Source organism: Acartia tonsa, chromosome 3, assembly GCF_053477335.1.
Source record: "Acartia tonsa isolate MP-2025a chromosome 3, ASM5347733v1, whole genome shotgun sequence".
Classification (NCBI taxonomy): Eukaryota; Metazoa; Arthropoda; class Copepoda; order Calanoida; family Acartiidae; genus Acartia; species Acartia tonsa.
This window is the reverse complement of record NC_137262.1, coordinates 41,119,504-41,142,846: the sequence shown is the minus strand read 5'-3', so window position 1 is coordinate 41,142,846 and position 23,343 is coordinate 41,119,504. Positions and strand designations below refer to the sequence as shown.

The 23,343-nt window shown below is 32.8% G+C and overlaps 2 protein-coding genes and 1 long non-coding RNA gene across 3 annotated transcripts; 1 reads left to right on the top strand and 2 right to left on the bottom strand.

The window, feature by feature from the left end:
• Positions 1–490: 490 nt before the first annotated feature.
• Positions 491–4,735, top strand: Lamtor1 (Late endosomal/lysosomal adaptor, MAPK and MTOR activator 1). Its single transcript, XM_080154039.1, has 7 exons — positions 491–684; positions 1,229–1,313; positions 1,947–2,022; positions 2,943–3,003; positions 3,321–3,432; positions 3,776–3,850; positions 4,369–4,735. The coding sequence occupies exons 1-7, from the start codon at positions 602–604 to the stop codon at positions 4,405–4,407; spliced, it is 531 nt and encodes a 176-aa protein (XP_080010165.1). The 5' UTR covers positions 491–601; the 3' UTR covers positions 4,408–4,735.
• Positions 4,367–16,873, bottom strand: LOC145314878 (beta-1,3-galactosyltransferase 5-like). Its single transcript, XM_080154957.1, has 11 exons — positions 16,804–16,873; positions 16,213–16,292; positions 11,256–11,351; positions 10,663–10,728; positions 9,461–9,488; positions 8,939–9,002; positions 7,561–7,628; positions 6,648–6,733; positions 6,112–6,168; positions 5,529–5,576; positions 4,367–4,821 (listed from the first exon to the last, which is right to left on the bottom strand). Exons 1-11 carry the CDS (start codon positions 16,871–16,873, stop codon positions 4,726–4,728), a joined length of 759 nt encoding a protein of 252 aa, XP_080011083.1. The 3' UTR covers positions 4,367–4,725.
• A 1,386-nt stretch (positions 16,874–18,259) lies between these two features.
• Positions 18,260–19,985, bottom strand: LOC145315251 (uncharacterized). Its single transcript, XR_013877995.1, has 3 exons — positions 19,844–19,985; positions 19,067–19,213; positions 18,260–18,322 (listed from the first exon to the last, which is right to left on the bottom strand). It is a non-coding gene; the product is annotated as an uncharacterized LOC145315251 (long non-coding RNA).
• Positions 19,986–23,343: the final 3,358 nt, after the last annotated feature.

Below are 23,343 nucleotides of genomic sequence, written 5' to 3'. Positions count from 1 at the left end.
AATGTCTGGTCGTCAGCGGTTTTAAGACTTAGGATAAATTTTAAATCATCCAGAGGTGTATTATATCTATATAAATTGAGTGCAGATCCCCGCTTTGGCCTCAGAAAAAAAATGTCCAAAATCGACCCACCCTAATGTACACTGGTACAGGACCTATCAGACAACTTGATACTTGATTGTCCCTACATGTTAGAAACTATTAATAATAATACTACCTGTCTACTATGCACAGGACCTATCAGACAACTTGATACTTGATTATACCTACATGTTAGAAACTATTGATAATAATACTACCTGTCTACTATGTACAGGACCTATCAGAAAACTTGATAATACTTAATACAGAAGAAATAATTTCGATTATTACCATTGAGGTCGTACATAAATAAATAGTCTATTGTGTTATCCCTTAAATCTCTGGAATAAAATATAAAAAAGGCTGTGAAGGATTAATTCTGTGATAATAATGTTAACAAATATTTTTATTTCAAATTACAATATTTTTTCAGATTATTATGATTTTATGAAACAATCAATTAAGTATTAAATAGTAAAAGGGCCAAAAGTTGGTTTTACGCTATATTAAATATCTGTCAAAATGGGAGGACTGTTGAGTGCCTGCTGTGGAGATGATAATGATTCCGAGAATGGGGATATGGGAGAAAGGACCAGGCTCTTAAGGTATAATATATTTCCATCTCGCTTGACTAGAGGGCATAGGCCAGGGGTAAATTCAGTTATTACGTCCTGACCAAGGGTTATGCCAGAAGATTTTCCATAAACATTGATATTGGTTGTCTATACAGACTAAACATAATATACAAACTCATATCTCGTTTTTAAAAAATCACTAGTATAGAAAAAAGAAGATCTCGTGACCTTCAGTTAAAAATAGTTGTGTAATTTACCAATACTAAGAATCCTGATAGTGTCATATGGATCGAAATATTGTACTGTATAAAAAAATATATTTCTTAAGGTTCGCAGATTGTTTGCCAATTATTATATGGGTGTACTATCCCTAAAATGCCACAAATTATGTGACAATTGAATATATCAGAAGTTGTTATGGAATTTGATTGGATAGGAATCCAACTTGAATAGCCGTATGACTTTTAAAAAATCATTTTTATGTACTATGATGTCATGTCAGATGGAAGACATTAATACTAGGAGATATCGTAGCAACCTCTTAACATTCAAAATTGCTGGTGTTTATTTTTAGTGAGCACAGTCCCTCTCAAACCCATGTGCCGGAGCAGTTGCATGACTCAGGCAGAAACTTTCCTTACTCAAGTAGTCTACCCAAGGTAATTTTAGTTTCATGACTCAGGCAGAAACTTTCCTTACTCAAGTAGTCTACCCAAGGTAAGTTTAGTTGCATGACTCAGGCAGAAACTTTCCTTACTCAAGTAGTCTACCCAAGGTAAGTTTAGTTGCATGACTCAGGCAGAAACTTTCCTTACTCAAGTAGTCTACCCAAGGTAAGTTTAGTTGCATGACTCAGGCAGAAACTTTCCTTACTCAAGTAGTCTACCCAAGGTAAGTTTAGTTGCATGACTCAGGCAGAAACTTTCCTTACTCAAGTAGTCTACCCAAGGTAAGTTTAGTTGCATGACTCAGGCAGAAACTTTCCTTACTCAAGTAGTCTACCCAAGGTAAGTTTAGTTGCATGACTCAGGCAGAAACTTTCCTTACTCAAGTAGTCTACCCAAGGTAGGTTTAGTTGCATGACTCAGGCAGAAACTTTCATTTTGCTTTTTCTAAATAAGGCAGATTTAAATATTTTTACTAAATAATACCCATACTTATTAGATATTATTAGCTTGTCATTGCTGCACTATTTATGGATTTTAATTTATATATGTTAAAGGAAAAAGTTCGATTGCTTTTTGATGACCAAAACACAATAAATCTTCATTAAACCCTATTCTATTGTTAAGGTAAATGACGAACAAAATGCTCTGCAACAAATCCAGAAAGATATTGCAGCCAACGTTATTGATATCAGTGCCATAGGTAAGTTGAATATATATTAGTGTAGCTTCTCTACAAGAGACCAGTGTCAGTATATCTCCAGAGGTGTGTATGTATGTAGCCTTTATTCTCTGAAGTTAGGATTCAGATGCACGAGGAGATTGGAGGTGAGAATCCTTTGACCAATCCTAGATTGGTAAGCTTCGCGCACAGCTGAGTGTATTCTATGTTACATTACAAGCTGACCCGCCCTTCTCGTGGAAGCTACTCAATTGTTACATCACCCTGGCCTAGAGTTTTGGCAGGTGTTCCATATTAAGCCACCCTAATTAATGGCACTCTCATATGAATGAGGAGCCTGGACGAGGGAAAGCACGATTACAGTTGCTTGATAGGTAGGATCCTAACTTCCTACAAATCTTCCTCCTTACAACCTAAGGGCATCACAGGGGAGGTTGCGTGATTATATTCTGACAAATTGCAACAGCATTTGTCATCCAAGTGCAATATCTATGAGGGGACTTGAACTCGGATTTTCCCAACCACAGCGTAGTGCGCTAACCACTACTCTATGGGACACCCTATCTCCAGAGGTGATAATTCTTCACAGATTACCCTGATAAAGGGTGGGTGAAATAAAAAATATGTGAAAAGTGGAAAAAAATAAAGAGCCCTGAAATCATTTTTTCCCTATCCTTGGGGGAAAAACTAGAAAAATATGTGGAGGGGTAAAAAATAAAATAAAATAAGGAGTACCTATTGGAAACATTTTTCCATTTTATTCTGGGGAAAAAACTTGGAGAGAAAAAAATTTAATATTTTGCAGAAGGGAAAAATGAAACACGAGTGGCCAAAGCTCGGGCTAACAATTAAACGGTTCTAATACTGCGAATATTAATCGGTTTCAAAGCCATACTGGAAAAACAACATTCCTTTGTAAATGACGTATTTTTTTATTTTAGACCATGAGCATTTGTTGGAGCCTAACGATGTTGTGGAAAAATCAGCAATCTACAATAAGAGGTAGGGAAACATTAAAATTAACTAAAAACTTTTTTCTGTTTTTTTTTCTGATTATACTATAAATAAAATATACAAAAATATCGGCACAACAATTCACCAAATGTGATTTTTCACCGAAGATTAACCGTTTTCATTGTCCTTCTGAGGCAATATTTATTGTTTAAGTTATTATGGAATTTGTAGAGAAAATAATGTTGGGTATAACTCTTTTAGTAGCAGAAAGATTGGAAACAAAATAGTTCTTTTTAAGAATAATATCTACCCTATATGTAAAACGTTCTTGATTTTTTTAGCAGCTACTAGTTGTATGTTTTAAGGTTGGCGGCTGTCGGCAGCAGGCTAGCAGCCAAGCACACGAAAACTTTGGGTATGGCAGATGTTGCGCCCCAGGATCTTATCAAAGAATTGAGTGATGTTCCAATTAAACAGGTTTCACAATTTTGGGGGTCGGGTAGGGGGAGATGGACTATAAATGATACCGACCCTTTAAGTTTATAAACTCGTTTGGTCATTCGTTAGCTTAAAAATTTCAGGGTAAAATTGAATCTTGATTGAGTTTTAACCGTTTCCTTATTACCTTTCAAGAAAACAGGTAATCTGCGAGGGCTGGAACCCTGCGTGAAAATCATTGACATTTATCTCGCCTAACCTAAAAAATCAACTGTGAAAATACGACGAAACCCGCTACTTCGTCTTCCTTCCATGATCCAATATGATTTGTGCTTGTTTGTACGTATGTATGTATGATTTAAAAAGTTTGATTTTATTATAGGAAGATTTAGAGCTTATAACAGAGATTGCATTGAGAGCGGAGAAGGAGATGGAAGAATTCAAAATTAACCACGAGGAATAGATTTCATATTATTAACTAGTGGCTGCGCCACTGGTATCTGGGGGGATTATGGGCAGTAAAATAGCCTAGAACAAACACTATATAAATATACTAGCGGCTTCGCTTTTTTGGGGGGTTTGGGGTGTCCCACCCCCCAAGAAAATAGTTATAAACCTTCCCGGGACCTATGAGAAGCTACCCTGTAAAGGAAAATCCGATCGGTTCAGCGGTTAGCGAGATCCTTCGCAACAAACAGACAGAAAAACAAACAGACAGACAGTCAAACAAACAAACAGACATCGTTCTACTTTGTATTATAGATAAGGCTTAGCTAAAAAGAAGGGACTAACTCGTTTTTTTCTTTAAAAAATGTACCCTTTAGAATATTGATCAATTATTAATGTTAACTCTTTTTTCCTCCCATCATTTGCTAACTACCAAAGACAGAAGGACACGTTGAATCATCGTCCCTGAGTAATAGTATATGATAATAATATCGTGTTAAAATATATCAAATCTATGATATTGTTCAGAGTGAACTTGTGGTAGAATTTGGAGATTCTCAACGATAATAAAACAACGATACAATAGAATATTTATATATTACATAATAATATTGCAGTTTTCTAAATATTTGTCAAATGATCTTAAAAATTGATCAAGAATATTAATTTTAATGGAAAAATATTTATTTTTAAAAATTTTGATTAGGTTTCTGATTGATACATTTATTTTTTTAAATGCGCGAAATTTTATTTAATTTGGCATGATTGATTCAGAAAACAATTTTGTAATTTGTTAGTATTGAAATGCATTCAGAATTTTACAAATGATTGATTAGAATTTATACTATTTACTATGACACTCAAATAAACGTGAAAATAAATAATTTAATTGATACATTTAAGGTGTTTTTGAAACATTGTGTTAGGATAGTTTTCATGCTCTGTTAGCGGCTTTCTTCCACTGTATATGTTGTTCTGGCACTACAAAGTAAACAAGAATGATTGAGTTATAAGGGAGCGCAGCAATGACAAAATGTTATATAGAAAAGAACAATAATATAAAATATCTTCAGCCATATATATGAAATATGTTTAATCTATAATACAAAGTAGAACGATGTCTGTCTGTTTGTTTGTCTTAAAAATCTAATACACGAAAAATTAGTTTGATTAAACCTCTTGGGGCAAAGCCCCTAGAGGCTAGGGGCGAAGCCGTTAGTCTATAATACAAAGTAGAACGATGTCTGTTTGTTTGTTTGTTTGTAGCGAAGAATCTCGCTAACCGCTGAACTGATCGGGTTTTCCTTTACAGGGTAGCCTCTCATAGCTTTCTTGGGGGGTGGAACACCCCTAACCCCCCAAAAAATGAAAAATACCCCCCCCCAACAAAAAAAAAAAATTTAATTTTTCTTTTAGATCTAAAATACCTACGAAAAAAGTTCTTGGGGTAAAGCCCCTAGAGGCTAGGGGCGAAGCCGCTAGTTTTATTATAAAGCACTTTCTTGGGAAAAAGGTTGCCTGCATAAATACTTAATTTTCACCCTTTTTGTAAACGTCAGACAAATATTCCCTCCTTATGGAAAGACTGCACCCCTTAAAACACCAATAGATTTAACTAATGAAGATAAGGTTCAAAGTTAGCAGATTTTTTTTTTAAACCCACAAATGGTGTAGTTAGTGTAAATTACCTTGACTTTATAACACCATGCTGCATATTTTGAAAGCGTCCATGCAATCTAAAAACATAACATAACAAGCGAAGCCCGTAAACGGTATAGGACAAACGAACATTAACATTTGTAGAGACTCAGAACTGAATAAGAATAAAATATACAAGTCTAAAAAAATTTAAGTAAATTTGTTGCAAAACTTCATACTTCATACTTGTTTAATGACATACTTATATTTTTAGGACTTGACTATAGAGATGCTTCGTTTTTAAATTTGTACCTTATGGTAATAGCAATCAGTATTCCAAAAATCAGATGAATAGGATAATAACATCCAAAAATTATTTGTAAAAAAATCAGCATGTTTTTAATGGACGTACGGACTTTCTGGTAATGATTACAGAGTTGCTATGCTTTTTAAATTGTACCTAAATATTACAGGAATCATCATGCCAAGTTTAAAATCTATAGGACAATTCTAACCTGTTTAAATTAACGAAAAGAACTAAGTGGCCCGAATGAACGAACCCTAGTTATAACTTCACTTTTTATAACTTTTTAGAACTAGGTATTATGTTGAATAATTGAAAAGAGCAGTCACCTTAAAGTCTCTTTCTGTTGGGGCTGCTAAAATATCTTCGTAGTAGATTTCAGGATTCTTAATTAGATTCATTTGTAATGTTAGATTATTGTGGTAAGAAATAATTTAGCCGTCTTTCTCCAAAAAGTTTTAAATAACAATGATATTAGATTGATTTTTAAAAACTTTCTCATAAGATCTTCATATTATATGACCAGCTTAGTACTTTTACAACTACTAGTGCAGTGGCTACACCGCTATCTATATTATAAGATTTTAAAAATATAATAAGCTTAAACGATCCTGGAACCTATATGAAACTTCTCTAAAATTAAAAACTATCATTTATTGAAATCATAAGCTTAAGACAAAAAAGCCATACTATTTTACACCGCAGGATAATGAACAACTTGTGTATATATTAACACAAAATTACCATTAGATTGTACAACCTTTGTTTTGATTTTACTTGTGTGTGCATGTTAATGAATATTTCGCTTGTTATAGAAATACAACTAGTGTCATGCGCTTGACAGCAGTGGCTTTATAATTATTACCTGTATAGTTTTGATGGCCACTGCTTTTTTAACATTTATTTGTAGAACATCTTTCAAGTTTTCGTGGGTTATATTAAGTTTTATGGCTGAATAAAACAAGACTATTAAAGGTCATATCACGAAAAGATGCGAGAAAGCAATTTCATGCTAAAGAATTATTGGATCTACTGCAGTTCACGGTAAAATATTGCTGGTAACGAATATTGCTAAAAAATTATGAATTTTAAAGGCTGCTAGCTGCCAAACGGCTGAACGTACAGATCATGCCCGCACATTGTTTTAAGCGGCATAAAAAGGCCTACAAATAATCTGGAATAGCCATAAATCAATAATGCATAAATATCTTGCAGTGCAGTGAAATGAGCGAAAAAGACCTATTTTACGCGGTTTTTTATTCAGTGAAGCTTTCCCTGTGCATCATTGGATCTTGGCTATTACAGATTATTTGTCGGCCTCCTTATGCCGCTTAAAATGGTGTGCGGGTATGATCTTTACATTCAGCCGTTTGGCAGCTAGCAGCCTTTAAAATTCATAAATTTTTAGCAATATTCGTTACCAGCAATATTTTACCGTGAACTGCAGTAGATCCGAATTATTCATTAGACAAGGAAAACTATAATTTCAGTTTATATTAACTAAATTAAAATAGGTCGAAAAAGGGATTAATATTAGTTTAGTGTTTTTTTTGCACGTTCTCTATTACATAGAGACTTCCGACTATGTGAAGGGGGGGGGGGACATTTATTCTAGGGTGATTTCTCTTGGAAGTGTGGTGGTTCCCTTCCCCAAAATAGTTCAAAATCTCTCCTTGACCCATTAGAAGCTTCACTTTACGTGCAGGAGAAACATATTGATTCAGCAGTTAGCAAGATTCTTTGCTACAGACAGACATCCTGTTTTTTTTAAATTTAACCTATAAGTCCAGTAACCCAAACATCATCAATCCAAAAATATTTCTCTTTGGCAGCTTGTTCAACTAATCTAAAAAGAAAATTGATAAAAAAATTAATAATGTCATTGTATTTCTTTTTACTATTTTTACCCAGTCTATTTATTTATTGCATCGTATTATAGACAGCTTTCCGCGGATGTTAAAATGAAAAATCATTAGATTTTAAACAGTTTTGTGAGCCCCTTAGTACCGAAGGCCCAGGTTAACCAAACTGGTAGGTAATATTTTTATGATTTATATTTTAGAATTCATTGAAAATTTCTGTAATTCGATGCTATATGTACACTAGAGTTGGCTCGATATAATTATCTCCCTATTGGCTAGTTTTCTATATGCATATCTATTTCTCAATAAATCTATTTTCCTCACCCGGCATTACTATCTAAAAGAAAGTAAATATTTAATAATTTAAATGGGGTATTCCTGTCCAGTTTTTTGTTTAGGAATGAATATTTCTTACCCGAGGGAATAAATGATGGACCGATAGGTCATCATTTATTCACGAGGGTAAGAAATATTCATTCCTAAACAAAAAAACTGGACAGGAATATCATTCTCATTTAAACAAAAACTCATTTTTAAGCTAGTAAAATGTGGTTTAATTTTGGTTTTTAAATTTCATTTATTTCCCTGGTATAATTTTTCTTTCTTTTAGTAATTAATAAAAATTATAAAATCTTCCAAAAAAAATTAAAAATCTTCTAAAATCATACCAGGGATATAAATGAGATACCAGGGAAATAAATGAATTTTTACATCCACTATTTAAGGGGTTGTTTATATGGGAATGATTTTTAAAAGATTTTTTTAAATTATATTTTTTTCTTTACATTACCATCACCAAAGGGTTAATGATGATGATTACAATTTTAGTTTAATATTTGAACACACAAAATGTCGCCACAATCGAATTCTTTTAAAACATAGTTTTCTTAAATTTATCATATTATAAATTTAAATTTTCTTTTTTATGATTAGAAATTAAATACATCAATATAAGGTAAATAGCAACATGAAATGAAAAAAATGAATTTATTTTTAATAAAGTAAAATAATGGGTCTTATCGTTCTGGGCAATGAGAGTTTATTATGGATTATTGGAGCACTATGAGTTTTAATCATATATTCCTTGGAAAACTTGAGCTCGTTTATAGACATTTATTTCCTATATAGATCTGACATGGATCTTGAAGCAATTAAGCAGGCCGTTTTGTACATGTTAAAAATTGGAAGATTTCATTAAATAAAAGTAATCGTAAATATACTTAGTAAATGATTTTTAAGGATGACTGAGAACCGGTTCTAATCCAGTTAGCGCATGTTGTTTCTTTATTTTTACCTTTTTGCTGTACCAGGATTTGTAATGTAGAACCAACCAGTACAGTAAGGAGGATATGTGTTACCTAAGGAGTAAATATTTGCTTCAATTCATTTATTAATTTGCTTTAACAATGTCCTCTATTGGTCAGGCTCGCACTTGAAAGTGGATTGTTAACCCTACAAACTTTTTAAAATTTTAAAAGGAAAAAAATATAAAACGGGGTATGTGTTATCTTATGCTCATATATTTCACGATGGTTAATCTCCTTCCCCCCCCCCCCCTATCCATAAAATAGCATAAAACCTGGCTAAGACCCTGAGTAAATTCCTATAATTTGTAGACTTTATTCCAGTATAAAATCACATATTCAGCTTATTCTGAATTTACAATTTCTTCTGAGAAAAATAGTTTATAGCAATATAGTATAGCTAACATCCTTAATTCAGGCATTTAAAATTGTCCGATCGATTTCAAACATTGCATGAAGATTCCTGTAACTTATTAATCTTATTAATTAATTTTGATATTGAAAGATATTACCTGTTATCAGCACATTCGAGATATACCACTAAAAAAAAGATAAAATTTTTATATAACATTTTTAATGCTATTTCGACACTAAATGTTCACATGAAAGTACTATTCTAATATTTTTTTTATATTACGACGACTACTTTTGATGTTATGTTCATAGCATCTAAACAATTACAATATTTTATACAATTTTTGGAATTTTTACTTTTGAACTTAATTGTCCTCGTTATGAAATGCATTACGTATTTGCTCTACATACATGGAAACACTATAATTAATTATTTTCATACATTAAAATATAGTACTGTACTGTAATCAGTTGTCTGCGGATAGGAAAATAAAAGAGTAGTATAAATCTCAATTGTTGGGATAATTGTCTATTATTTCACAAAATTGTACTTTTAGTTTTGTATAGAATATAGAAACAGTTTTAATCCATGCAGTGGAAACTAATAGGTTTGGGAGCCAGGGAGGGAGGAGACATTGGGCTGTTTATTACACTAGTCCATAAAGTTTTATATCAACGTTTTATTATTCGTTGGCTTAACAACTTTAGGGACTTCTATTAATTTTAAATTGGTTGGGTCATGAAGTTTAAAGTCCAAACGTTTAAGCCACTAATTGTAATCTACAGAAGGGGTATTTTGTGAAACATCATTGGGGATGTACATCAATTTTCGACCTTTGTCTTATCCCTTTAGATCCATGCTTTTAAGTCATGCTGTGAAATATATAACCTTTGCAAATTGTTGCAATTTTCATTGGAAATTCCACAAAATAAATATTACCAACATACTATTTATTTAAAATATTAATATTGTAAAAAAATATGAAAAAATTGCAATTTAGTTAAACTCTGTCAAAACTGTTTCACAGTTTGGTGGAAATTTCATCCCACATTTAACAACTTTTTTCGATTTTAATCAATTTTTATTGGTTCATTACTTTTTACCCACTTCATTATTCTTGAAATAATCTTCTCTAACTTCTGTTATTTGATGTCAAACTATATACTAATGTATTTCAATCAAACAGCAACCAAAACCTGCCTTGGCAAAAACTAAGTCAGGCTCCTCAAAAACTTAATTTTTTATTGCATGTCTATCAAAGTAAGTAAATTAAAGTCCATGTACTTTACATATTTCTATTACTGTTTGGAATTACATATATAAAAGTACAACCCATTATATAAAATTATAAGTTGTTACCTTGCTATTAGAATCTGTTTTGACACTTGCATTGTACCACACAGGACAGGCCACCAATTTATTCTCCTAAAAATCAATAAGCAATAGAAAAATATAACAAATGTTGACATATAACAAACGATTCTTCAAATAAATTTAAGCTGTCTATCTTACATAGCAGCCTAGAAAATCACAATCTTTCACAAATATCTCATAAGAACAGCCAGACAGAAATTATAGAGTAGAGTTTCGCTACTAAAAGAAAATGACAATGTCCTCGAATATGTAATTGTTTGTGTATATAAAAAGAAGTTGCAATTGAGCTGTCATTATATTTTTTGTCAAGTAATACTTGGTAATTCTTAAGTAGTAAAGCTACTCTACAAGTGTTGGTGTTCTTTCTTTTGTCTGTAATGCTGCTCTCTCTTAGGTTCTCTATTCTGTAAAAGTAGGAGAGGAAATAAATTTTTCTTTTACTTTTTTTTCCTTTTTGTGTCTTTATTTGTATATTAATATAAATTTTGGATATTTGTACTATTTAAGGCTGCACTACTACCATCTAGAGGCTTCATATTCAAATGAAAAGGGATTGGATGGTTGAAAATTCATATTACCTTGTATTCTTTAGTGTTGAGATATTTTCTGGTAAATGTGTATGTTTCATATAAATCTATAAACATATCATCGTCTGTTTTCACTATAATCTCAGCCTAAAAGAAAAAGAATTATATCATATATTGCTTCACAATCCCTGTTAATTTGAAAGCTTAAAGTATTCAGGGAGTAAGGGAGGGGACAATGGATCGAATATTCAATTTTTAGTAGTCTCAGACTTTGGGTACTGGCTTAAAGGGAATGTGCAAGAATTTGGCAGTTTCTGACTGAGTTTGGGTACTAGCGCATAAAATGCCGCTACTCGTTGTGTTAGTTTGAATCTAGCAGACAGAGTTGAGAATACTCCCCCCCCCCATACTCTATTTCACTCCCCTCTCCTCCCATCTCCTTTTTTTAAGCACACGATAGGAAAAGGGAGAAGGAAGGTGGGGGCATAGGGCAAGGGAAATGAACTGGATAAAAAGGGGCAGGCTGGCGTATTGGTTCATATTTTTGCCCAGCCAGCCAGCCAGCAGTTGGCTGGGTCCATTAATCTTGAAATATAAAAATCGCACCATAAAACCTCAATATATTTCATTAAAAACAAGATGTGATTTCGCTTTGCATGACTTTTTTCTAAGTTTATCATTTTCTAAATTTAATGAACAAACCCTTTACAATTTCCTCCAAAGGGGGACGTAACTGAAGCTTTTTTGATGCAGGGGGGGGGGGGTTTTCTCAGGAACCACTTGATGAACCGTGTAAATATTTTGGACTTAAGCTTTTATGGGTATGAACATCTTATGGTTTCAAAGTCAACCCCCTACCCCCACCCTCTAGCCCCACGGGGCTCAAAAACCCCCTAAAAATGAACCTAACCTTAATTTTTTCAGAAACCATTTGACCAATAGGGATGATTTCTTAGACTTAAGCTTTTATGGTTATAAACTAACTTCTAGTTTAAAAGTTACTCTCATGCCGCCAACCCCTAGCCCTCCGGGGCTCAAAAAACCCTAAAAATGAACCTAACCTTAATTTTCTCAGAAACCATTCGACCAATAGAGATGATTTCTTAAACTTAAGCGTTTATGGTTATAAACTAAATTTTGGTTTAGAAGTCACCCCCCTGCTGCCAACCCCAAGCCCTCCGGGGATCTAAAAAACCATAAATGAACCTAACCTTTATTTTGTCAGAAACTATTTGATCAATAGAGATGATTTCTTAAACTTAAGCTTCTTATAAACTATTTATAGTTAAGAAGTCACTTCCCTGCCTCCAACCACTAGCCCTCCTGGGCTCCAAAAAACCTTAAAATGAACCTAACCTTAATTTTCTCAGAAACCATTTGATCAATAGAGATAATTGCTTAAACTTAATCTATAATGCTAATAAACTAACTTCTAGTTTATAAGTCACCCCACTGCTGCCAACCCCTAGCCCTCCGGGGCTCCAAAAAAAAACCCTACAAATGAACCTAACCTTAAATTTCTCAGAAACCATTTGATCAATAGAGATTATTTTTCAAACTTAAGCTGTTATGGTTATAAACTAACTTTTGGTTTAGAAGTCACCCCCCTGCCGCAAACCCCTAGCCCTCCGGGGATCAAAAAAACCCATAAAAATGAACCTAACCTTTATTTTCTCAGAAACCATTTGACCAATAGAGATGATTTCTTAAACTAAAACTTTTATGCTTATAAACTAACTTATAGTTAAGAAGTCACCAGCATGCCTCCAACCACTAGCCCTATGGGGCTCAAAAAACCCTAAAATGAACCTAACCTTAATTTTCTCAGAAACCATGTGATCAATAGAGATAATTGCTTAAACTTAAGCTTTTATGCTTATAAATTAACTTTCAGTTTAGAAGATATTTTGGACTTCATCTGTTATGGGAAAAGAGTTGGGACTCTATACTTTGTTAATTAAAAATTTTGTTAAAGCAAAGCTTTTCTTTAACTAGGTTTGGTCTGTGAGGGTTAGCTTTTTTTCATTAATTTAGACATATTATAATTGTCCTATTGATTTTCAACTTTGCATGATAATTTCTATATCATTTAGCAGGGTTTCGGATCTGCATTGATTTTTTGCGGATCCGGTAGGACAATAAAAATAAAATCACCAAACTTTTCAAAAAATATTTATTCTTTAATTCGAAGTCAAAAATACTTTTAATTTTCAAGTCTGACCCTAAACCTTAAAGATTGGCTCTCATCAAGAGAATGTCTGAGATTTTATATAAATTTAGGTATATTTTTCCATTTTTCCCGCATTTTTTTGAGTCCAAGGATCCGGATCCGGATCCTTGGACTCAAAAATATGCGGATCCGGATCCGAAACCCTGTCATTTAGTTACAATTTTAAAAACGTAGCTACTCTATATAATTATTAACAGAAAGTCCAAATGTCCATTTAAAACATGCTGATTTTTTAAATTAAGGTTAGGTTCATTTCTAGAGGTTTTTTGAGCCCCTGAGGGCTAGAGGTGACTTCAAAACTATAAGTTAGTTTATAAGCATAAATCATCTCTATTGATCAAATGGTTTCTGAGAAAATTAAGGTTAGGTTCATTTCTGGGTTATTTGAGCCCCGGAGGGCTAGGGGTTTGCGGCAATGGGAGTGACTTCTAAACTATAAGTTAGTTTATAAGCATAAAAGCTTAAGTTTAAGAAATCATCTCTCTTGATTAAATAGTTTCTGAAAAAAATAAGGTTAGGTCAATTTTTAGGGTTTTTTGAGCCCCGGAGGGCTAGGGGTTGGCGGCAGGGGGGGGTGACTTCTATACTAAAAGTTAGTTTATAAGCATAAAAGCTTAAGTTTAAGAAATCATCTCTATTGATTAAATGGTTTCTGAGCAAATTAATGTTAGGTTTATTTTTGGGGTTTTTTAAGCCCGAGAGGCCTAGTGGTTGGCGGCAGGGGGGTAACTACAAAACTAGAAGTTAGTTTATAAGCGTAAAAGCTTAAGTTTAAGAAATCATCTCTATTGGTCAAATGGTTTCTGAGAAAATAAAGGTTAGGTTCATTTTTAGGGTTTTTTGGAGCCCTGGAGGGCTAGGGGTTGGCGGCAGGGGGGTGACTTCTAAACCAAAATTTAGTTTATAACCATTAAAGCTTAGGATTAAGACATCATCTCTATTGGTCGAATGGTTTCTGAGAAAATTAAGGTTAGCTTCATTTTTAGGGTTTTTTTGAGCCCCAGAGGGCTAGGGGTTGGCGGCATGAGAGTAACTTCTGAACTAGAAGATAGTTTATAAGCATAAAAGCTTAAGTTTAAGAAATCATCTCTATTGGTCAAATGGTTCTGAGAAAATAAAGGTTAGGTTCATTTTTAGGGTTTTTTGGAGCCCCGGAGGGCTAGGGGTTGGCGGCAGGGGAGTAACTTCTAAAATAGAAGTTAGTTTATAACCATAAAAGCTTAAGTTTAAGAAATCATCTCTACTGTTCAAATGGTTTCTGAGAAAATAAAGGTTAGGTTCATTTTTATGGTTTTTTTGATCCCCGGAGGACTAGGGGTTGGCGGCAGGGGGGCGACTTCTAAACCAAATTTAGTTTATTACCATAAAAGTTTGAGTTTAAGAAATCATCTCTATTAGTCAAATGGTTTCTGAGAAAATTAAGGTTAGGTTCATTTTTAGGGTTTTTAGGAGCCCGGACGGCTAGGAGTTGGGGGCAGGGGGGTGACCTCTAAACCAAAATTTAGGTAATAACCATAAAAGCTTAGGTTTAAAAAATCATCTCTATTGGTCGAATGGTTTCTGAGAAAATTAAGGTTAGGTTCATTTTTAGGGTTTTTTTGAGCCCCGGAGGGCTAGGGGTTGGCGGCATGAGAGTAACTTTTAAACTATAAGTTAGGTTATAACCATAAAAGCTTAAGTTTAAGAAATCATCCCTATTGGTCAAATGGTTTCTAAGAAAATTAAGGTTAGGTTCATTTTTAGGGGGTTTTTGAGCCCCGTGGGGCTAGGGTGTGGGGGTAGTGGGTTCACTTTGAAACCATAAGATGTTCATACCCATAAAAGCTTAAGTCCAAAATATTTACACGGTTCATCAAGTGGTTCCTGAGAAACCCCCCCCCCCCCCTGCATCAAAAAAGCTTCAGTTACGTCCCCCTTTTATGGATTAGTGGGAATTTCATGGCCTTTCTTTGAAAACTCTTAAATTGAATTAATTGCCCATTGTCCCCTCCCTTACTCCCTGTAAAGTATTACTGACATTCATTTGTTGTTCACTATCCACGCTACACAATAAATCAATAAACAGGCGAATAACATGAATAGTTAAGTCTTCCAAACAAGGGTCAAGCAATAATGGTAGGCTGACTACCAATTCTACACTTGTGTCCAGCTATCAGTTGTAGGCTTTAACTTAATAGTCATATATATTTTAAAAATCTGTCGGACAAACTGAGAAGTAGCTGCGGTACTAAAAAATAGCCTCTTTCTTGCTATACTGTGAACAATTATAAATACATTTTATGGTATTATCATTAAATATTAACCCATTGAAAAATTGGCATAAAATGCTTCACATGTAGAAGTGTACACATACATTTTTTATGCAACATAAAACATTGAATGTATATTATAAACCAATGAAACAAACTTAAATACACAGAAATTAATCGAAAAATTCATTAGATAAATATTATAAAACACTGAAAAGAACAAATAAAGTTATACAGAAAATAATTAATTGGTCTAATGGAGTCATAAAAAAATTAGGTAGTATTTGTTAGCTGAACGTGAAATTTTGTTATGGATAGTTGACAAAGGGTCAAAGTAAGTTATAAATATACTCATTTGCCTGTAAAATCTGAGAAATCAAATTAAAGTTCCTTTTATATTAGTAACTCATTGATAAAGAAAATCTTCTCAAAATTATCAGTCACCTATTTTTACAAACGTTCATACGTCCTTTAATAAAAGTACGTGACAAAGTGATTTAATGAAAACTTTGCTATTAAGAAAATTAACCTGAGGACAAAATTCTGAGGCCCATAGTTTTCCAAAAATATTCTTGTATGACAAGTTTTTGTAGGTGTCAATAAACCCACCTGAAAAAAAAATATTTTAATTTTAGGGTGCTGTCACACAAAGTGTCTGTTGATCTGTAGTAACCCCTCCCCCGTAATTTTAAAATAAGGGGGAGGAGGTTTTTTCCCAGGAATAAGGTATAGCCAACAAGGGAAATAAATCTAAAATAATGTTTGAGGGGCAGGTAAAAAGGGTCATCTATTCTATAAAGTGTTGCCACAAACGACAGCTGAAAATCACGTATTGGTTTCGTGATTTTTTTTCAAATTAATTTCGTTGTTGGTATAAGCTGGTTTTTAAAAGCTTGCAAAGAATAACCAAAACGTTTTAGTGGTATACTAGGTCTTAGGGGACATGGAAAAAATAAATCTTTCAGACAATGAAGCTTATTTTAGTTGGGGAGCTAAATAAAATGGTAAATTTCATTTTTTATCCTACAATGAACCAGGCAGAATGTATGTATTAGCTAATTATGATCTCCAAAACGGCTGAACCGACAGCTAAATAACCTTTATTATTGAAATTAATCACCTTGAACCAAATCCTTGAATTCAAAGGCTTCGTCGTTTATACTTTTCTGTTCCTTGTCAGTTTTTGGCATCCCAAGTATGAACACAGTTCTAAAAAATAAGTATTTTAAAGGAAGAAATTGATAGCGCCTAATAAAAAAGGACGTCATACAATACAAACGATCAATAAGAGGCCAGAACACATTTTCCCATTGATCAATTACAATTGTGACCTATCATTAGTTATTTGTATTAAATGATGTCATTTTTTATTAGGCACTATCAACTGCTTCATTTTAAAAACTTGTTATTTTTTATAATTTCCCTGCAACCGAAATGCATATTTGCTTTAGGTAAGGTTAATCTAGGTAAGTTTCTCATTTATGTCTGGTTTTTGGCTTTTTTCTACTTATAAATTAAAGATTTTATTTCTTTTTATTCATACTAGCGACTACGCCCCCTAGAAGCCTCTAGGAGCACTGCACTGGTAGAAGGAAAAGTCGACCTCATCCTATTTTAAATTTGAGTTTCCAAAGAGTTATAAAAATTATTTTTTGGGGGAGAGGGGGGTTAAGACATCCTCTCGAAAAATAGTTTAAAACCTTCCCAGGACCTATAAGAAGCTTCACTGTAAAGGAGAACAATATCGGTTAAGCGGTTAGACAAAAAACGCTTACTACTTTTTATTCATATAAAAGTATATTCAAACCTAGATTTGACTCCTTCTATATTTGGCCTTCCCCATGTTTCTCTACAAAAGTAGATAGATATAACATAAACACTTTCGATGAAAATAGAAAAAAAAATTAGAAGTAAAATAAATATCTTAGACAATGGCGTGAACAGTTTTTTTTGCATTTTTAACATTTACCATAAATCCAAATCTTTGAGAACTGAAGGGTAGGAGGGGGCTAACGTTTGGATAGATGAAATCATCGACAGAGGAATGTGAGACTCTGGTAGGTGTCATTTAACTCTTCCCCCCAAAATGTGCACTAGTGTGTGGAATTTAAACACAAAAACCTTAGATCCCTATCCCTACATTCAAGTTCTAGGTCGTCCCATTTTTTATTTAGGGGGAACAAATGGGAATAGTCCCTTTCGTAACATCGCACCTTAAGGGGCAATTCTTCGTATTTTTAAAATGTCTTTTTATAGGTTATTTTAGGTTAGGTTAGGTTATATTGTGTTATATTTCCCCTACAGGGTTGGGTAATTGGCCCCGCAGGGTTAGAGCAACCGCAGGGGCTAGAAATAGGAGAAACGCTACTGTGAAAATTACGAAGAATCTCCCCTTAAGGTGCGATTTTACGAAAGGGACTATACCCGAACAAATTTATAATTCTATGAATTGCACGTCCCTTATTCCCCGCCCCCCCATATTGCACACCACTGAATATTTGAAAGAAACCAAAAAAATAATTACAATTAATCTTTAGAATTTAGCTCATTTGCTTAATTTTCTTATATCTATTTAATTTTCCTAATTATTCTTCTAGATTCCTTGTTTTCTGTGGCGGAATGTATCAAGGTTAAAATACCTGAACAATAAAAACAATTGCTGTTTGATTTTGTTTAAAGAGTTATTTATGCAATGTCATAATGTATAATATACTGACTATGAGAAAACTATTCATTCATTATTGATTTTTTTGCAGAATACGTAAAAAAACACAATGATTGGTTTCTCTTTCAATGAAGCAGGAAATCTTATTTTGTTAAAATTTTTGACGGGTAGACCTACAGACAGAAGATCCTAGTATTTATTGTGTCTGCTATTATGAAAATAAAACCTTCAACAAAAGTAGTATTTTTTCTATTACATTTGCAAGCTTACGGAAGGAAGTATTTAATGCCCCTTTTTTCATCCCCTTAAGAAAAACAACACCCTGGAAAACCCTGTCATGCAACTGAACATAACCCATAATTATAATTAACAAATTACCCATTTTTCCTTATCAGTTTTGTACTCTTAATTTTTTCAGTATGGCTTCGAAACCGATTAATATTCGCTGAATTAGAACCGGTTTCATACTGAAAAATAGATTCGTATTACAGTCAATTTTCCATGAATATTAAAATAAAATTCAGAGAATTACTACCAGTTTGGTTAATCTGAGCCTTCGACTCCTCGGGTCTTTCATAACTGGTTTTAATCTATTATTTTTTATTTTAATTTCCGCGGAATGCTGTCTGTAATACGATACGATAAAAAAACTATTATTTGATACCTTTTCTGTATCAAATGCTTTAATAAAATCAAACTGCTGTAAAGTTATACTTACCAATACTAGTGCTATCACAGATGTTCTGATTAATAATAAACTTAAAGTTTGTAATATTGATGAGAGTTAGATCATTGGGATAAAGGTCTGTCCGTCCCATCTTGATTGTGTCCTTTCCAATAAAGTAATGGATATCATCAATGTAACCTAAATTTTTTAAAAACGGACATTTTTTATAAATTTTAACTATTATAATGAAATATCACTTGAAGATAAAATATAACTTCTTCGATAAGAACCAAGTAGGCGATAGATTAAATGTTATTATGAAAATTGCTTTTACTTGTGAAGGCAAACTTCTACCAATAAATGTAATGAATTGTTTTTACATGTTAGGAAAAATTATGATAATTAACAATAAATTTTTTTTATTAAAACAATATTTTGAAGTTTGTAAAAATGTGTACAAACAGTTTATGATTATTAGATGCCCGCTGCTCTATAATTGGGGTATGTAGTTACATCAGTCAAATAGCCCAAGTAAAGAATTACCCCCTTCTCATTTTCTAATAAATATGAAATAAGGGGGGGAGGGGTGTTTTTCCCTATGCCTAGCCCCTGCATTTCCTTATCTCACCTGACCCAAAGTGATAGACAAACAAACAAAAACTGTCCCTACCCCCTTATATTCAATTTTATTTGCATGTTTTATCTGTTGAAATAAATGTCCTAGTTTGGTGATTTATTCACATGAAACTAACTTTTAAAGAAAAGAAAAGTAGTTTTAGCTTGCAGTTGCTGTGCTACTCAAGTTTATAATATTTCTTGTTTTTTTACCTTTTAATGAAAAATATGAAATAACACAAACATTCACTATAAATAGAAATATTTTCAATTTATCGATTATTTTATTACATTTCGGAGACTTCATACTTTGGGCTTTCATTGCATGTAATCGTTTTCCTTACATTTTATGTTTAAAACTGAAAACATAATTTTATAAGTATAAATTTTGCATTGAAAGACTTCAGATGTCTGTTTTATAATATTTCTCTTTTATATTTTTTCTTTTATTACTTACTTTCAAAAAAAACTTTCAAAGTTTTTTTTATGAGGGTTGTGGTTGATAAAGGAAAATTGTAACAAGAATAACTAAATTCAAAACAGTAGTATCAAGCAAATGGATTTAGAGTCTTATTTCAGATTGAATCATTTTATTCTATTGTTTATCCTTTACTAGCGGCTATTCCCCTAGTATCTAGAGGGGCTGGAAAAGAAGCTTAAAACCATCCCACAATTGAAATCCGAAAAAAATAGCCTTAAACAAATACAGGACCTATATAAATCTTACTTGAAATAAAAACCCAATCGGTTCAGTAGTTATTGAGATCTTAGCTTCAGGCAAAAAAACTTTACTACTTTACGTAATCCTAATAATAAAGTAACAGGATGTGTGTCTGTCTGTACCGAAGGATCTCGCTAACCGCTGAACCGATCGGTTTCTCCTTAACAGGTCCCTGGAAGGTTTATAACTATTTTAGGGGAGGTTACCAACACCCTCCTAAGAGAAATCCCCTCTAGAAAAAAATTACCCCCCCCCAAAAAACAAAAAAAATCTTCCAACAAAAATTTTTTTCTTCTTTTTCTTTTTCTTTTGAAATTTAAAATAAGAAATTGGGTTATCAAATTCGACTCCCACCTCTTCAAGTGCCCCTAGAGACCTCTAGGCGCGTAGCCGCTAGTATGATTATAAAGCTGTAACTTATGCTTACTTCCACAAAGACCTCTAGTGAAAGGCTGGAACGATCGTTGCACAATTATCAGGAAAGTTTAGTGTTGGTCCAGGCCAACTTTAAGGCCAATTTAATAGGCTTTGGGGTTTTTTTTGGAGGGGGGGATGTATTGATGGTTGTCACACTACTTTTAAAAATAAGTATATAATACGCAAATGTACTATTAAAGATGTCGCATACTTGAAAACCTTTTACATGTTAATAATTTTGTGCAAAATTTTTATTTGTATTAATTGACAAGGTTGACAAATCCCCATAAAAACGAAGCTCACACGAACCAACAAAAAAAGAATGAAAAAGATTTAATAATAATTCAAAATTAAATTGCATGCTTTAAATTCACGATTCTTACTGTGGACTTACGACCATGCGCATATGAAATTCAATCTAGTCGTTCTAGGAATCATCATTAAAGATTAATTTAACGTTAATATGATATTTCTACAAAGAAAAAAATAGTATCAAAATGACAAAAATTCAAAAAATTAGGTATAAATTTAAGAACGTACTTGTGATGATTATAAAGTTGCAAGGCAAATAAGTATTTATTCAAGATTTAAAATCGATAGTATGATTCTAACATTTATAAATCGACGTTGAAAGCCATCAAAATTGTGGACAAGCCTTGCCTGTTAAATAAGTAAATAATTTATGTATAAGTGTATGTGTGTTAAAGAAACTAGTTACAACCCACAACTAACCATTATTTCTAGACATTCAAATAAAACAAGGAAAAACAATATTCATTACAAGCGGCTAGGGACTGTATTTAAAAGGAAAGAGAGTGACTAGAAAATACCTTAAATTCAATACAAGATTTAAATTTTTAAAATAAAATATCCTAAAACCTTACAGGACCTAAGTGAAACTCAGCTCAAATAGAGAATCCAATCGGTTCAGTTGTTATTGAGATCTTAAGCTTCAGACAAAAAAAAACCTTACTAATGGCTGTGACTTGCTGAAAAAAGACTACTGTTTGTTATTTAGTAATGAACGATAATTAACCATGTCAATAATGTTATTAGAATATAGTTAAGTCGAACCACTTCTTTTATTGCTATAATGTTGATATAAACATTTAAATGTTATTTAGATATTATGTCAACAAGTTTTGACAATAACTCTTCTCCAAAAAGTCTAAAATTTTGATTTTGGTAGCTAATATATTTTGGGGGTAAACTATTAAATCTGATATTGTCCCCTCCCTCCCTGAGTTTATAGGCATACATTGTATAATTGTCCTCCACAAGAATGAAATAAAACATGCAATGTTAATTCATTTGATCTGATAATTAGGATTATAAGAAAACAAAAACAACATATCTTTATAAAACATAAAATCGAATGTTATCTACATACGTCCGTAACGGATAGCTTTAAGCGTTGATTTAGGCATGTTAGAATTAAAATCATGATTCCTGTAACGTTAGGTACAATTTAGAAAGTTAAGCAACACTACAATTATTACCAGAGAGTATGTATGTAAGGGGGGGGGGGCACATCTGACACTTTTGCGTAAACAGGGATTATAGGCTTTGTCTTAGGAGTTATAGGATAGGTTATTTGGGGAAAAAGTTTAGTTTTTGGGTGTATTTTCCTTATATTTAATTAAAGTACAAAATTTCAGTTTTTACCTGTCCAGAATTTACCTGGAGGCCTGCAGTACCTGAACCTGGAGCCCGATTTCAAATTTTTCTTCAAATTAGTTCATACCATACATAAAGTAGCAACTTTTGTAAAATAAGTTTTGTTCTAACTATAAAATTAAAATTTTTCAATTTTTACCTGTCCAGAATTTACCTGGAAGCCTGCAGTACCTGATCTTGGAGCCCGATTTCAAATTTTTCTTCAAATATGTTAATACCATCCATAAAGTAACAACTTTTGTTAAATAAGTTTTGTTCTAACTTCAAAAGTAAAAAATTTCAGTTTTTACCTGTCCAGAATTTACCTGGAGGCCTGCAGTACCTTTACCTGGAGCCCGATTTCAAATTTTTCTTCAAATTAGTTCATACCATCCATAAAGTAGCAACTTTTGTAAAATAAGTTTTGTTCTAACTATAAAATTTAAAATTTTCAGTTTTTACCTGTCCAGAATTCACCTGGAGGCTGATTTTTATTTTTTCTTTATATATGCTCAAAACATCCCAAAAGATGCATATTTGGTTTAATAAGTTGATCTCTATCTCTTCAAACAAAATTTTTTTTTATTTATACCTGTCCAGAAGTGACCTTCCAGCCTGCAGCACCTGAACCTGGAGACCTATCAAAATTTTTTTGAAATATAAGGAAAATACACCCAAAAACTAAACTTTTTCCCCAAATAACCTATCCTTTAACTCCTAAGCCTATAATCCCTGTTTACGCAAAAGTGTCAGATGTGCCCCCCCCCCCCCTTGTATAGATACATAGATATGTACAGAATGTTTATTCAGACAAATTTAATGAACTACATACACTTAATTGGATTATTTTATGCTAAGTCTTGCATTGGCCTAAAAACATTAATAATTCATGCAAAGCATTTTTTAGAATTTGTATGTT

Bases quoted from the DNA above. Each gene is read 5' to 3' on its own strand.
- LOC145314878 (XM_080154957.1), bottom strand. From the start codon at position 16,873: ATGCCAAAAACTGACAAGGAACAGAAAAGTATAAACGACGAAGCCTTT. The intron at 9,003-9,460 runs GTAATATCTTTC...TTTACTCCTTAG, and splicing joins CTCGAATGTGCTGATAACAG to GTAACACATATCCTCCTTAC. The intron at 7,629-8,938 runs GTAAAAATAAAG...TTTTCTTTTTAG, and splicing joins AATCCTGGTACAGCAAAAAG to ATTAGTTGAACAAGCTGCCA.
- Lamtor1 (XM_080154039.1), top strand. From the start codon at position 602: ATGGGAGGACTGTTGAGTGCCTGCTGTGGAGATGATAATGATTCCGAG. The intron at 3,004-3,320 runs GTAGGGAAACAT...GTATGTTTTAAG, and splicing joins TCAGCAATCTACAATAAGAG to GTTGGCGGCTGTCGGCAGCA. The intron at 3,851-4,368 runs GAATAGATTTCA...GATATTGTTCAG, and splicing joins AATTCAAAATTAACCACGAG to AGTGAACTTGTGGTAGAATT.